Source organism: Kwoniella dendrophila, chromosome 1 (assembly GCF_036810415.1).
Source record: "Kwoniella dendrophila CBS 6074 chromosome 1, complete sequence".
NCBI classification, from domain to species: Eukaryota; Fungi; Basidiomycota; class Tremellomycetes; order Tremellales; family Cryptococcaceae; genus Kwoniella; species Kwoniella dendrophila.
The window spans coordinates 1,087,344-1,101,913 of NC_089476.1; the positions used below are offsets into that span (position 1 = coordinate 1,087,344).

The 14,570-nt window shown below is 39.5% G+C and overlaps 3 protein-coding genes across 3 annotated transcripts; all 3 read left to right on the top strand.

Annotated features, from left to right (window-relative positions):
• Window positions 1-380: 380 nt before the first annotated feature.
• On the top strand, window positions 381-2,873 carry L201_000397 (uncharacterized protein; the record flags this gene model as incomplete). Its single annotated transcript, XM_066216199.1, has 4 exons — window positions 381-593; window positions 681-1,061; window positions 1,125-1,338; window positions 1,423-2,873. 4 exons carry the CDS (start codon window positions 381-383, stop codon window positions 2,871-2,873), a joined length of 2,259 nt encoding a protein of 752 aa, XP_066072296.1.
• Window positions 2,874-5,802: 2,929 nt separating this feature from the next.
• On the top strand, window positions 5,803-9,811 carry L201_000398 (uncharacterized protein; the record flags this gene model as incomplete). Its single annotated transcript, XM_066216200.1, has 4 exons — window positions 5,803-6,877; window positions 6,936-7,189; window positions 7,316-7,757; window positions 7,824-9,811. The coding sequence occupies 4 exons, from the start codon at window positions 5,803-5,805 to the stop codon at window positions 9,809-9,811; spliced, it is 3,759 nt and encodes a 1,252-aa protein (XP_066072297.1).
• A 915-nt stretch (window positions 9,812-10,726) lies between these two features.
• L201_000399 (uncharacterized protein) lies at window positions 10,727-14,091 on the top strand (the record flags this gene model as incomplete). Its single annotated transcript, XM_066216201.1, has 11 exons — window positions 10,727-10,840; window positions 11,064-11,168; window positions 11,270-11,386; window positions 11,467-11,684; window positions 11,794-11,895; window positions 11,955-12,109; window positions 12,166-13,080; window positions 13,141-13,291; window positions 13,359-13,623; window positions 13,689-13,876; window positions 13,947-14,091. The coding sequence occupies 11 exons, from the start codon at window positions 10,727-10,729 to the stop codon at window positions 14,089-14,091; spliced, it is 2,475 nt and encodes an 824-aa protein (XP_066072298.1).
• Window positions 14,092-14,570: the final 479 nt, after the last annotated feature.

A 14,570-nucleotide genomic window follows, 5' to 3' on the forward strand; every position in this document is an offset into this window, starting at 1 on the left:
CCAAAAATAAAACGCGTTTCGCAGTGGAGGGACGTGGAAGCTAAGCTCATGTTCTATGTTCTGATGTTCTCGAGAACGGAATCAGATTGAGTGAGCTGATCGGTCAAGTCCGCCTATCAAAGCTTTATAATTACCGGCTATTCAAAATGCAGGATTGACCGAACTTAGTAACTGAAGAAACGTCATCTGCTGAATCTCAATTTTCTAAACAATTTGGATCATATTCTTGGTCAAGCAAGTCAGAAGTAACTTTCTGCATCTCACTAATGATGACCAACTGAGCAGACATAACAGGTGTAAATGTGATAATCTCAACACAAGGGGTATCGTGAAATAAATAGGGAAGGAACGTTATCTAAGAGCCCAAAAGAGATAGTAACATGTCGGATCCCCAGACTCAACATCCGGCATATCAGAGATTCGAGAATACGAGAGCCGAGTATGAGGCTTATCTACCGCTTACACAACGGGTACAAGAAGAACTGAAGAATGATGCGGAAGAGCTTAGAGCTCAAGAGGACTGGACGAAAGAGGAGTGGGATGGGTTAGAAGAATGGATAACGGATAGAGATAGTATATTTAGGCATCTGAGAGTGAGTTGTACCGCTAGGAATCGCTGAGATGTAAAGTACCGTTAGATCGTCAAACGGACAATCGCTGATCGACACAATCTATGGTAGAGACATCGCTTTGAGGAAGAGAAGACCATCACTGCTCTACTAAGTACACTACAACATCGTATATCATATACATTACATTCACCTATACCGGCGTTTCCACCATATACAGACTCAGCATTATTTTATGTATTACCTTTACCGGAACACACCGATCGATTGGGTCGCCCTATAGCAGTTTTAACTGTAAAAGAAGTAATACGTGATTCTGATGGGAAATTGGATGATCTGAAACTTTACGCATGGTGGGCTTTAGAGATGATTAGAAGGGTATTAAGGGATTATTGGGTTAGAGGTAATTGGTCCAAGAACACAAATTTCGGTAAAGGGGGTGAAGGTTTATGTGTATTAGTAGACGCTAATGGTGCAGGATATAGAAATATGGCAAGTTCACGTCATCATCGATATGTTTATGATTGTCCTTCGTTAACTGTTGTTTAATTTTAGGAGGTTGAGCTATTACCAACGTTATTATCGGTAGGACATAATCACTTCCCAGGAATGATAGAGTCTGTATATGTTGTAAATACAGGTTGGACACACAGATCAATGTGGAATGTTGTGAAACGTATATTACCTAGATCAGCTTTGGAAAAAGTAGCGTTTCTAGACGATAAACCTAGTTTGGAAGCTGTTTTTGATTTAGATAAATTACCACAAGGTTAGTTTCACACTTCTCTCTGTGCCCCATCTGTCGCCTTGTGCCAAGTTATCATACTGAAAATATCGATGGGTCTCCATGTAGAGTACGGCGGAAACAATTCATACACTTTCTCACCTGCACATAACACGATATATTCATATTATTCACATCACTCATCAACCGATCATCCCTTTCTTGCCTCCCGAAACTCCTCATACTCTTCAATAGCCGATATCTATTACACAGTGCCAAACACACCTGCAAGAAGTAGAAGAAATAGCTCGGCAGCCAATTTGGGTGAATGGAAATTTGGCTCTGCTCTCAGAATGACCAAATCAAGAGAAGCCGGCACACCACTCGGAACCGATCACAACGAATCCGAAGACGAAGTAGAAGTACAGAACACACCGGAGGCAGAAATACAGGAGGACACCCCAACCAACGGTATGACACCTAATATGCATAATCTTCCGAAATCTAATGGCGATCACTTCAATAGTTCGACACCACTAGTGAAAGGAAAGCAGAGTAGGAATATCAGGAGCGGTAGCAGAACACCAATACCTATATCGAATGGTCAATCAGCAATTCAACGTATTAAATCGATATCGGATTTTCATTTATACCTATCACCATCGAGATTAGCTCATTTAAATTTGTTGTCAGATTCGGATCCTGAAGATGCAGATGATTCTCCAATCCAGAAACGTCCTGTTCCAACACCGAAGAGGATCCTCAAACCTGCGTTGAACGAAAGTGGGCAGGATAAACTGTTATCCAAACGAAGGTCCAGACCATCTTTAAGATTATTGAATATAAAAAATGCAGAAGGAGCTAAAAATGTTAGAACATATTCAGATAGGCTACAATTGCATCATGCCAAAGTCTTGCAACAATATACGGGAGGTGATAACACTCCAAGGAATTTAGGTCAAAATTCAGCTGTGAATGACACCCTGGAAACAAACGAAAATCAACAAAATATCATACAAGTAGAAAATATAAACGATATAGATGAATCAGGCTTGATAAGTCCGTCCTCTACTCCTGGAGCTTTAGAACCACCTTCATTGGGTGAGCATTATACGGACTCTACGCCTGGAATAGGGAACGATCAGGTAGTAGGAGAGTATGATAGTTCGAATAATCCATGGTTTGGATATCCTGTAGTCAAAATAAGTACTGGGTCAGGTAGAAATTATCATTTAAAACCGAAATATACAAGAAACCGTAAACGTGATTTGATTAAAACATTGTTATTTTTATTCATGTTGAGAATACAATCTTTGAGAAATTCGATTGAAAGATTTTTAGGTATAGATTTATTACTAAATTCATTCTCGAAACCAATTGCAAATCATATAGGTCCACAAGAAGGCTTATTATCTTCTTCTGCTTCCTCACTGAACGGAAGTGCAATTAGAAAGAGTAATACAGAAAGAGATTGGTGGTTAATGATAATTGGTTTTTTGTTATTAAGAGGTACTTGGTCAAAATTGTTAGTAACTCCTTTAGAAACGCTAGTGAAAGGGAAAGAAATTTTGGGTTGGTAAATTTATGTTTGTACAGGTTACCTCATGTGTTTAATCGTATCTGTTGCCTATGATTGTACTCTTTGTTGTTTTCATTTAGATTATATAGTTGTCTTAGTATAGATAAAGTGTCTTATTGATGTGCTTTTATGTATTTCAGCTAATACAGCCTGCTCCGAGCTATATTTCCGCATAAAGGTTCTGCTAGACTGCCCCCAAAGATTATTGTACTGCAGGATTCAGAAAGCTATTGTTCGCACCATGTCAACACATTTGCGGCCACCGTTACGCTTATCCATTCGAGAAAACGTAGACGTGTCCCAATAGTATCGTGTTGAACGTTGAACGTTGTACTGTGCATTCAAAGAGCGTCACATGCTGTGTTTATTATATTTTTCGGTCATTCACTCTCGGTCAGAGTTTATTTAGCATTAGGTTTGAATCATCCACATCTCCTATCTCCTAATACAATCTTGTCCGTCTCAATACGAAAGGTTCATGTGGGACCAGAATATGTACAAGCCACTTATACACTGTACAGTATACGATCTTCCCCTGCATATACTGAGCCCATACACTGAGAGCCATGTGGATACATTCATATGTAAGCATGTATTTGTATGTATGGAATGTCTTGGCTTTTTGAGCCTATTTCAACTATTTCATGTTGGGACGTGCAAGCGATCTCCATTCTGTTCGGATACCTTACCTAAAGAATTCGGTTACATGTGTATAGTTCACCAGTAAACATCCCGGGATAGATAACTAAGGTACGGCTGTACCGAACCCATACCATTTATCGCGGATTTACCGCAAATAGTAACTACGATAGCATCTGATACGCTCATATGGTTGTGATAATGCTAGAAGGCTGCATAGAATAATAGATAAACGAGTAAGTCGACAATTCAATCCATAGAGAAGCATGATTGGAAAGGATACCAATGGGAAAACAAGATCAATAAAGATCCTTCTGGATGTCAGATGATGAGATAAATATTAGGATGAGGTGATGAGGTGGGCGAGTTTCAGGTATGTGGGGAAGATTGGAGTTTGAGCGGATGATCATAAGCAAAAGATCCACATACGTAGGATCTCATGATCAATTGGAAGTTCTTGATAGAAAGTGGGACCTCGCGGTTCAGTCAGTAGTAGTACTAGCGTTTTGTGGTCGATTCGAGAGTATACCATGTGGTAGAGAGTTCTGGTATTGCATGGGTTATTCTCGGCAAACGACTCGAAGAACCAAGGGGCGTTTGTTTGATTGATCTCATTTTTCCGTAATTGGTAGTTTGACTAGCGTGGTATGGTGTTGATTTTAGGGAAATCTGATATCCGGTCAATTCTGTGTCCTTGTTCATCCCCAAATATCCTAAATAACATATACATAGCTTTTTCTTCTTAACGGTTTATCAAGGCAAATCTAGCCTTTACCTCACTTAGCCTTTGCATTAGCGTAATTCGTAGTGATTGTGTTATTGTAGTACGTGGCGCACGCAATCATTCGCTTGGATTAACTTTATCGTATTATACATATGTACAAATTTGTCACCGGCCGGTCGAGTCAACATGACCAGAAACTAGTTGCTGCGCTGCATATCTGATTGTCAATTATCATATCAATTCTTTAAAGCATTATTCATCATTGTCTCATCATTCTCCATACCTCATCATCTTACATACATTATCATCCATTACCTTAACATCCTCTTATTTCCCATCATACCGACCTTCTTTGCTTGCGATACATATATACCATAGGATACCCAATTTTCATCTCAAACCAATATTAGCAGCATTCCTTACTTCTTTCTCTTCAGTTCTAGATTATTTCCGGCGGAGGTTCTCAACAACACAATACGATACGATACAATAGATCAACAATCAAATACACAAAGTACTTTTTAGATCAACATCACACATCCCCCCACTTTCACCATCAAACGGCTCATTACCAAGACCGACTTACACGGGACGGAATCTTGTTGAAAGTCTTCTTTGTACTTGGTGCCTAAATAATTGTTGTTAGGATACGAACAAATATAGACCTATTATTGTATTTCACATTGATTTACTTTGGATCAGTTTCATCATCAAACATCAGATAGCTCAAGTTGAAAGGAGACTATCCAACGTCCAACATTCGTCATATCACTCAATTTAACCATCACGCTCGGATACATATAACACCATCAGGAAGTCAAGAACAATAACGAATCTTAGTACCGTCGGTCAGGACTGCGGGGCAACGAGGGCACATCAGGAAAGTGATAAAGCGATAAACATATCATCAAACAATTAATCAACTCATACTCTCTTGAAATTATCAGATATACTCAGAGTATTTATGTTTGAGGGCGAGAGAAACCTTAGTTTGGATATTTCTTTTTCTTCTTCTATCTCGTCACCAACGCTTGTGTATCTCCTGGAGAGCGACTGTGTTATATAGTGGTTTACTTGTGTGTCGTATTGTTACTTCTCGAAATACAAATCTTCCGGCTTTACCCGTCCCAACAATCGCCCCACTACCATCAACGATCACAAAGGACGTTTTTGAACTTAAAAACAACCTTGCTACGTACGTTGGATCGTCAAACTCTCAAAGGAAGGTAAATTATAAGGATTGACTAGTGGTGACGAAACAGAGGGGCACATCATCTGTTGTGCTGGAACCATCTATATACGGTATTTGATTGTGTGAGTTCTTATTAATATTTTATCGTACTACATATTTTACTTTACTCCTTATCTTGACAAATTATCATAGAGAGATCGTAGATTGATTAAATGGTTATTATATATAGCCTCATTCAGCCCTCCCGGGAATCTTGACGTTTATTCACCTCTCCGAAAAAACTTGTCAATATATCTGCGAACTGAGAAGAAGCTGCGTTGAACTCATCCTTACTGAATTTTGGCCTCACCGACTGAACACAACCTTGATGGCACTATGAACGGATCACCTTCTCTCGTTTCCCCTGTTCCGACTCTTCCTCACACTTCACCTACGCCTTCACCTCGACGTGGGTCAAGTTTAGCTGGTCCATCTTCACCTCGACTACCTCGTGCTTCGATGGGACCCCGTCTTCCTAGCATTTCAGCCTCACAGCAACTGGACTTCGAATCAACGGAACCTGGATCAAGAACAAGCGTTGTAATGGGATTTTCACCTGCTCCTTCTCATCAGTCACTATCAGCTGTACCACAGACTTTAGCTAGCTCACCTCGCGCCCCAGAGCTAACGCTCAACACTTCGACCAGACGATTGGCGACATTATCACCTTCGTTGACAACACCGGTTGAACAGGTTTTTCAGTGGACAGAAGGATCACCTCGACCTCTAGCTGCATCACCTCGTGGATTAGCTGGTGAATTACCACCAAGATCTCGTCGAAATTCAGCTGCAATCGTGTCAATCAGTCTTAGCTCTAGATCAAGATCACGAACACCAAGAGGAAACTCGGCTGTATTACCAGGACAACAAAGTGGTACAGGAACACCTAACAAAGGATCATCCTCTGCAACACCAAGAAATGATGGAGGTCAATTGCAAAATGGTACCAAAGAGGTAGTCGTACAAATGGGAGAATCATGGGCAAAGGAGGTGGAAGAAATGGATGATTGGCAACCCGCAGGAGGAATGTTATTAGATGAAGATTCGGCATTAAACAACGACTCAGAAGATGATGACGAATTTGATGATGATAATGATAAGGGAAGATCATGGACTGGATTTTCAGATGACTCTGGACCTCGTGTTGAAGAACCTTTGAAAGCTGGTATGATTATAGGTGAAGGAATGGAATTCCAAGGTGAAATCATCATTCCTGCAGTAGGGAGACCTCACAATGGTGCAGATGACATTGAATTACCATTACGAAGAGGTGGAAGTGAAGCTACGAAGTTCACCAGAACTGATGGTAAACAGGAAAAGAAAAGGTATGAAGTGGTCCGAAAATTAGGTACAGGAAGTTATGCGGTAGTTTATCTTGTGAGAGAAAAGGGTGGTAGACATCGTGAATTTGGTAAGTAGTATTTCCATGCTTTCAACTGTAACGTGATATACTAATAAATTATGTCTAGCCTTGAAATGCTTGAGTAAGCAGGACTTGGAAGAAGAACAACTAGAAACTCAATTGTTCGAAGCTCATATCCATCTATCGTTACCAATACACCAAAACATCGTCACCTTGCATCAAACTCTGCAAACCAGAAAATGGTTGTTTCTCATGTTAGAATTATGTCCCGGTGAAGATTTATTCTACTGGCTTGAAAAATCTCGAGACGCTTCTCCACACACACAAACTGTCCCTCTTCCCGGAGAAAGAGGTGGTGGCGTAATGTCTTCATCCAAATTATCCTCCTCCTCGATTCCATTCTCCTCATCTCAAATGTTCTCAAACCTTAATGGCATGTCATCATCATTCACCAATTCACCTAATAATGCATTCTCGCACTCACAGTTTAGTGGATCACCTGCATCTCTTCTTTTTGCTCATCATAATGGCCATTCTCATTCGCATCATTTCACGCCATCACAAACACCTCCTACGCCAAGTCTCCTATCAGCTTTCTCAGCAAATACTTTACTCAGTTTTCGACGTTTAAGATTAATCGCTTCCATGTTTAGTCAAATGTGTGAAGCAGTGTCGATTTGTCATGATGCTGGTGTTAGTCATAGAGATATCAAACCTGAAAATTTCATTTGTTGTGATTCAATAGAATTAGAAGCTGCTGTTGATGGTGAATATGGCGAAGATGGCGATGATGAAGAAGGGAAACCTGTCAATTTTGGTCCTCAAGCTAAAAGAAAGGTTGTAGTCAAATTAACGGATTTTGGTCTAGCTACTACTGAAGAAGAAAGTGGTGATGTCGAATGTGGAAGTAGGCCTTATATGTCATACGGTAAGTAGTACCTGCACGTCACCTACGGGGTAGGGAAAATATACTGATATACTATTCCTGTAATAGAATGCCGAAATAATCTTGGACCTTCTTACTTTCCTGCTCCCGCTGACGTCTGGTCTCTCGGTATTGTCCTAATCAACATGCTGTTCCATCGAAATCCATGGAAAGATCCTACTCCGGGCGATCCAAATTTCGATAATTTCCTTATGGATCCAATTGGTTTCCTACTCACAAAATTTACTGGTATTGGTAGAGAAGTAGCTTCATACCTTGCCGATCATGTTTTGTGTATAGATGTAGATGCTAGAGTAACTGCTAGAGAGTTCGGTGCTTGGATTAAAACATTACCAGAAATGATTGGTGGTAGAAAAGCACTTCATTCTTTGAAAATTTCAAGATTGGAAAATCAAAGAACTCCAACAGACAAGGGTTTATTCGTCAAATCACCTATCGCATCTTCTCAAGAGACTACAAGAAAATACTCATCGTCAGCTCTTACTTCTTCTGCGCCAACATTGTCTAGTCTTCCTCCCCCTTCGCAGCTCTCACATCCGCCGACCCATAATCATATACCTGAAGAGGAGCCGGAAGAACCGCTATCAAGAACTCCTCCCCTTGATCATGATCAAGATGAATTGGTTTCCGCCACCACTGTTGACGAGCAACTCACCCCTGTTGACACTAGTGAAGTCGCTTCTCCTGAAACCGTCGGCGAGGATTCAGAAACCTTTGTTGGTGATTCCAATGCAGATGAATCTGAACAATTAGATGAAGATTCTAGATCCTTATCTACCCATAAGAGAAGAAAGAGAGGTGTTAGAAAGGGTAAAGCAGCCAAAGCAGCTGCATTGGCCGCTGCTGGAGGTAATAATCCAACTCAAGAAGAACGAGATGCCTTACTAGCAGAGTTGACAGTAGCTTCTCAAACTTTAGCTAGGGAAGTTTCTAAATTTTCCAAACCTTCTGAAGAAACATTTGATGTTACTCGAATAGAAGATTTCCCACCTTTGGGTACGACCCCTGCCCAGGCTGCTGAAGCTAAGAAATCGAAATGGAAAGATATGATGAAATTCCAAGGTAGTAATAATAACTTGAATCCTGAACTAGCAGCATTAGCCAAAAGAGTCGCAGAAAGAGACGGAAGTTTGAACCTATCTGCACCTGCTAAATTACAACAAGGTCCAAAAAATTCAAACTCACTGTTATCTTCAACTATATCGAAAAATGCTTTAAGGCAAACTACAACTATTTCATCCTCTACTATGTCAAGTACATTCTCAACTTCAAGTTATGGTAATATATCAAGTGCAACTTCTTCGGTCTCTGCTGCCGATGAAGATGATGATTGGAGAAAACCAAAACCCAAACAACAACAGCAATCTCAACTTTCTCAAGCTAAAGTACTCGTTGAAGAGAAAGACGAAAATGCAAGAGGTAGAGACAGACATTCTTCGACACATCAACGTCGCAAAGAAGATCAATCACGAGCAAGAAAAGCTGCTTTAGCTGCTGCTGCTATAACCGGTTCCTTCGCCAATACTGATATGGGTTCATTCGGTAAACCTTCCAATTTATCCTTATCACAACCTATCCAATCATCACCACAGCAACAATCTCATAGACCCAGCGGATATTCTAATGTTAATCCACCCATTACGAAATCCCCTTATACGTCCAATGCTCCTTCAACAGGTAATATCGCCAACGCCAATTATGCAATTAGAAACCCTGTGCCTTTGGGAACATCACCGAATTCGTTCCTTCAACAAGGACAAAGTAAAGCACCTTTTAAATCTGGTTTATCGCATACTCATGCAATGTCGATTGATGGTGATAGTAATATCAATCATCAAGATAGTTCAAAAACCACTACTTCCTCTACTAGACCTACCTTATCATCTAAAGAAAGTTCTTCGACTATCACTTCACCTACCTCAACTACTAGTACTGGTGCAATTAACAATAATGGACCTAATAAACCCAAGTTGAAAGGTCAAATCCATACATTAGCTAAAATGTTGAGTGGTTTAAAGACTAAAGGAAAAGATTAAATCACTGTAGTATCCACCTCTCGCAACAGTTAAGCAGTAAAGTCAAATTAGTTCGAGCGGAAGATATTCAACATAAACAGATGTACTACTTAAAAAAACACACCTTACTCCTCTTTCATGTATGTACAAATACTAACAATCATAAACCATAACCCATAAACCATAAAATAGAACAATCACCCCAAGTCAATCTTTTATCACAATCATAAAACCCTCTTAGCATAAAAATACAATACATACATCATTCCGACTAGTAACTGGTAAAACAATAAATGAACCAAGCCGAATAGCGGTGCTGTAATAATTGTAAAAACAATTCATATCCTCTCATAACTTTCCATACATATATAAATAACCCAAATAAAGGATAAATTGCATGCATGTATGATTAAGTAGTAAGAGTAAGACTGAACCATAACATTATCATGAGAGTTTAGATGCGATTGTCAAGTGCCACATTATCGGAATTATTCATGTACAGTTATATATCCCCGATATGGCTGCTGTATTTCACGCGAGTGATTTTATGGATTACATGTATTAAGATTATTGGTATTTCATGTCAACAAAACAAAAGACATGTTAGGGTAAAAGCTGGTTCAACTTATGTTCACTCAACTTTGATATTCTTGTTTTTGTTGCATATTTCATAAAATCATCATCGATATTAACTACGTCTTTATAGTAATCATACTTACATACACGTTCAATCGATTGGTCCGTTTGTGTTGTGAGCTCCAAAGCGGGTTTCAAACAGTACATCTTGTCAATCCGCTCAACTGGGTATAATCACTGGTATAAACGCACAAACCGTTTGTATTTCTCAACTCTCATAAACTGTAGACCACATTGCATCGACTCGGATCAAGAAGGTATAATACATTTGAATAAGCAAACTGAAGAGTCGCTATCAACATGGTTGGAACACCTGTGAAGAAGAAAGAGAAAGAAGTCCCTATTTCACCACCTTTGACAATCAGAGATTATGGTAAAGGTGCCAAATATGAAAGAGTTGGATTCTTAGGTGAAGTGAGTAATTATTCTCGTTCATACTTTACCACTCATTATCTTTGTTGTGAGCAGAGACCCATCAAGGACAAGAAAGGGGATCAGATGCTTGTATTGGGATGGGAACGAGTGGTTACTTTGTGATTTTCCAACATATGGCTGTTCTCCATTGGGCACAGATCCAGTTTGAAATGCATCAAATACTTAAGCTAATATACTTATCAATCTATCTTTAATACCATAGGGTGGATTTGCAAGAGTATACGAAATTCAAGATTATAAAAGTCGTAGAAAAGCTATAAAAGTGATAAATCGAAAATCCATTAAGACGACGAAGAACAAAACCAAAGTCAGTACTATATTCTCTTTCCTCATTATCCTCGAAATGTTTCTCGATCCACGACCAAATTTGCTCAATTGTCATAAACTGATGTGTTTAATCAATCTTAGTTATGGGCAGAAATCAAGTTACATCAGATGTTGATACATCCTCATATAGTCAGATTTGAGGATTGTTTTGAAGACGAAGAAAATGTGTATATGTTATTAGAATTATGTGAGAATGGCGTAAGTCAGATCTGGCCTCATCTGATAACGATTCCTAGGAGAAGAGTGATCTAATCGTTTATCGGGTTGTTTACATATAGAGTATGATGGATTTACTTCGACGACGTAAAAGATACACAGAACCAGAAGCAAGATATTTTTTGGTTCAACTTATAGGTGCATGTCAATATATGCATCAAATGAATGTCATTCATCGTGATTTAAAATTGGGTAATCTGTTTTTGGATTCTGATATGAATGTAAAAGTTGGAGATTTTGGTTTAGCTGCTTTGATCGAGAACCCCGGCGACAGGAAGAAGTGAGTAGACCTTCTCTTTGATACGACTCCTCTCTTCCTGCTATGATGATGATCCCACATCTCTCGCTCGTGCGATAGACAGGTGTACTGACGATTGTATATATTTCAGGACGATATGTGGAACACCCAATTATATTGCACCAGAAGTACTATTTGATCAAGATAATGGTCATAGTTTCGAGGTAGATGTTTGGTCGATAGGAGTAATCATGTAGGTCCAGCTGACGTTTACGTTGAGAAATGAACTATCAGCTGATTCAAAATATCTAGGTATACGCTTTTGATAGGAAAGCCACCCTTCCAGACGAAAGACGTGAAGACCATCTACAAACGAATCAGGGAGAACCGATATGAATTTCCAGCTGATAAGGAGATATCTCATTCGGCTCAAGATTTGATTTCATCCATCCTTAACCCCAAACCAGGCAAGTATATCACATCATCTTAAAACATATTTCAGCTAACTTTGTTTCGCTTTTAGACGAGAGACCACCTCTTGAAAAGATAATATCACACCGATGGTTTTTAGATGGTCCTTTCCCTGCTTATGTACCAGCTTCAGCTAATGATTTTGCACCTGATTATCGACATTTGAGTTCATCTCAATCCCGACGAAACTTCCAAACAATATGTCAAAAAGCCAAAATCGGAGTCATTCCTTCACTTGCATCAGAAGTCATCTCAAAACCTCGTGCGCCTCTTGGGCCAAGTATATTACAACAAGAAAGAGATTTCAAAAATGCTGTACAACCGGACAGTCCAATTTCAGCATTACTTACTTCAGCTAGACAACCTTTGGTTCAAGCTTCAGCACCTATCAAAGAACCTTCCTTATTACGAAAACTAACCGCTGCTGGAGCTGCATCTACATTGAGTCCTGCAAGAAGATCTACATTAGGTATAGAAAATCATGGTAAGGAGCTAGGACTAGGTGGACCTGGACCTTCTTCAGCTAGAAGACATACAAACCAGATGGAAAGACTTGGTGAAGAAGAAGAAGAGGAAGAAGAAGAACAGTTAGCAGACGAGAAGCCTGAACAACATAAAGAGAGAGGTTATGATCATGCTGTCAGAGAAAGAGGTTTAGCAAATCAAAAGGCTAGAATCGTTTCTGAGATGGCTGGAGAGAAACATCGTCATTATCACCACCAAGAACAGCTGGATCAACAGCAAGATCAGCACCGACAGTCTTCCGCATCACCAAGAAAACTTGCTCCTCTCGGTCAAACAATAAGTCTACCTCGAGCCCCAGCCCCCGCCTCAACAATGGCTTCTAGTAAAGCTGTAGGATCTAGCAAGATCAAAGACAATACTCCTAGTCTATTTGAAAGGGTTGGGTTTCATCTTTCTCACGCTTTGTCGTTGGTAGCAGAAGGAAGGCTCTATATAACACCTCGTGAGTGATTCATTCAAGATTTATGTTGGTGTGTGACAGAAGCTTATATCACAAGTTTAGATGTTGAGACGAATCCACAACCACCAAGTGTCTTTGTTGTATCTTGGTTAGACTATTGTACGAAGTACGGGATGGGTTTCGCTATGACAGATGGAACTATCAGTGTACATTTCAATGATTCAACGTCACTTGTCTTAGCCCCAGGAAAACAGTAAGTGACCGTTTCTTAAAATGACTGGACACATCTCGATACTTATATTGATCATTGCAAATTGTAGATACTTTGACGATATTCGACCTACTTCCTCTGACGACCTCTCGCACCATACTCGACGTTCTCATAATATAGAAACCTATCCAGCTGATTTGAAGAACAAAGTCTACTTGTTGAAACACTTTGAACAATACATGCTTGATAAGTTGTTCCTTGAACAATCATACACATATGAGGATATAGGATTGAAAACCGGGATGGTGTTGATTGTTAAATATCTGAGGATGAAACATGTTATCCTGTTCAGGTTGAGTAATGATGTTCTTCAAGTAAGTCAGCTAATCCAACGAAGTCGACTGTAAAATTACCCATAAGCTGATTGTTCATTTGATAGTTCAACTTCTACGATCATACTAAATTGATTTTATCAAGAGAGGGATTAGTAGTTTCGGTAATTGACAGACATAATGTACTTCGAACATGGAGTTTGGCAAGCTTGTTAGACCCTACAGACAAAGACGATCTATCTCCAAAAGATAAAAAGAGGATAGATGGTGTAATACATAAAGTGCAATATGCTCGGCAAGTCTGCTTGACCTTGGGCAATTGATCATAATTGGACGGTATAGCTGATTTTGCCCATTATTTGCAGTGATGTACTTGCCAAAATTAAAACACATGGACTCAACAAAGCTGCAAGTAAGCCGACATCAAATGGTGTACCTGTTGCAGCAGGTACCAGAGCGGCAATGGAGAAGGAAAGAGAAATTATGAAGCCTATTCGAACAGCTCAATAACCTATTGGCAAATTGTCCAACATACAGGACAAAATCGTTTCTCGGTCAGAGAACGAGTTTCTTATACTTTTATAACACATACGGGACATTATAATTTGTACATATCGATTAAATCTTCTTCGCATTTGGTTTTTTTCTCTTCTCATATATATATACCCATTGGTTTCATCTTTCTTACCATGTCTCGTACATTTGTCGGATTTCCCTAAGCTGTATTTCCTCATATATGTTCATTGTTGAATAACCAATATTGAGAGGCTCTCATGCATCTATCATACAAGCCTTCCTGGAAGCCCGATATATGGTATTTGATCAACGTTTTCAGCGTATCCATTAATTTTATCCACTTCACCATGTTCAAAGGTGGACGTGAAAAGTGGAGGTTATTCCGAAAAGTCGAAAAAAGTCGAAAAAGCTATGACGGCAGCGATGAAATGGTAATAAACAGCGAACGATTGGTTGTTCATGTCTCTGTGATT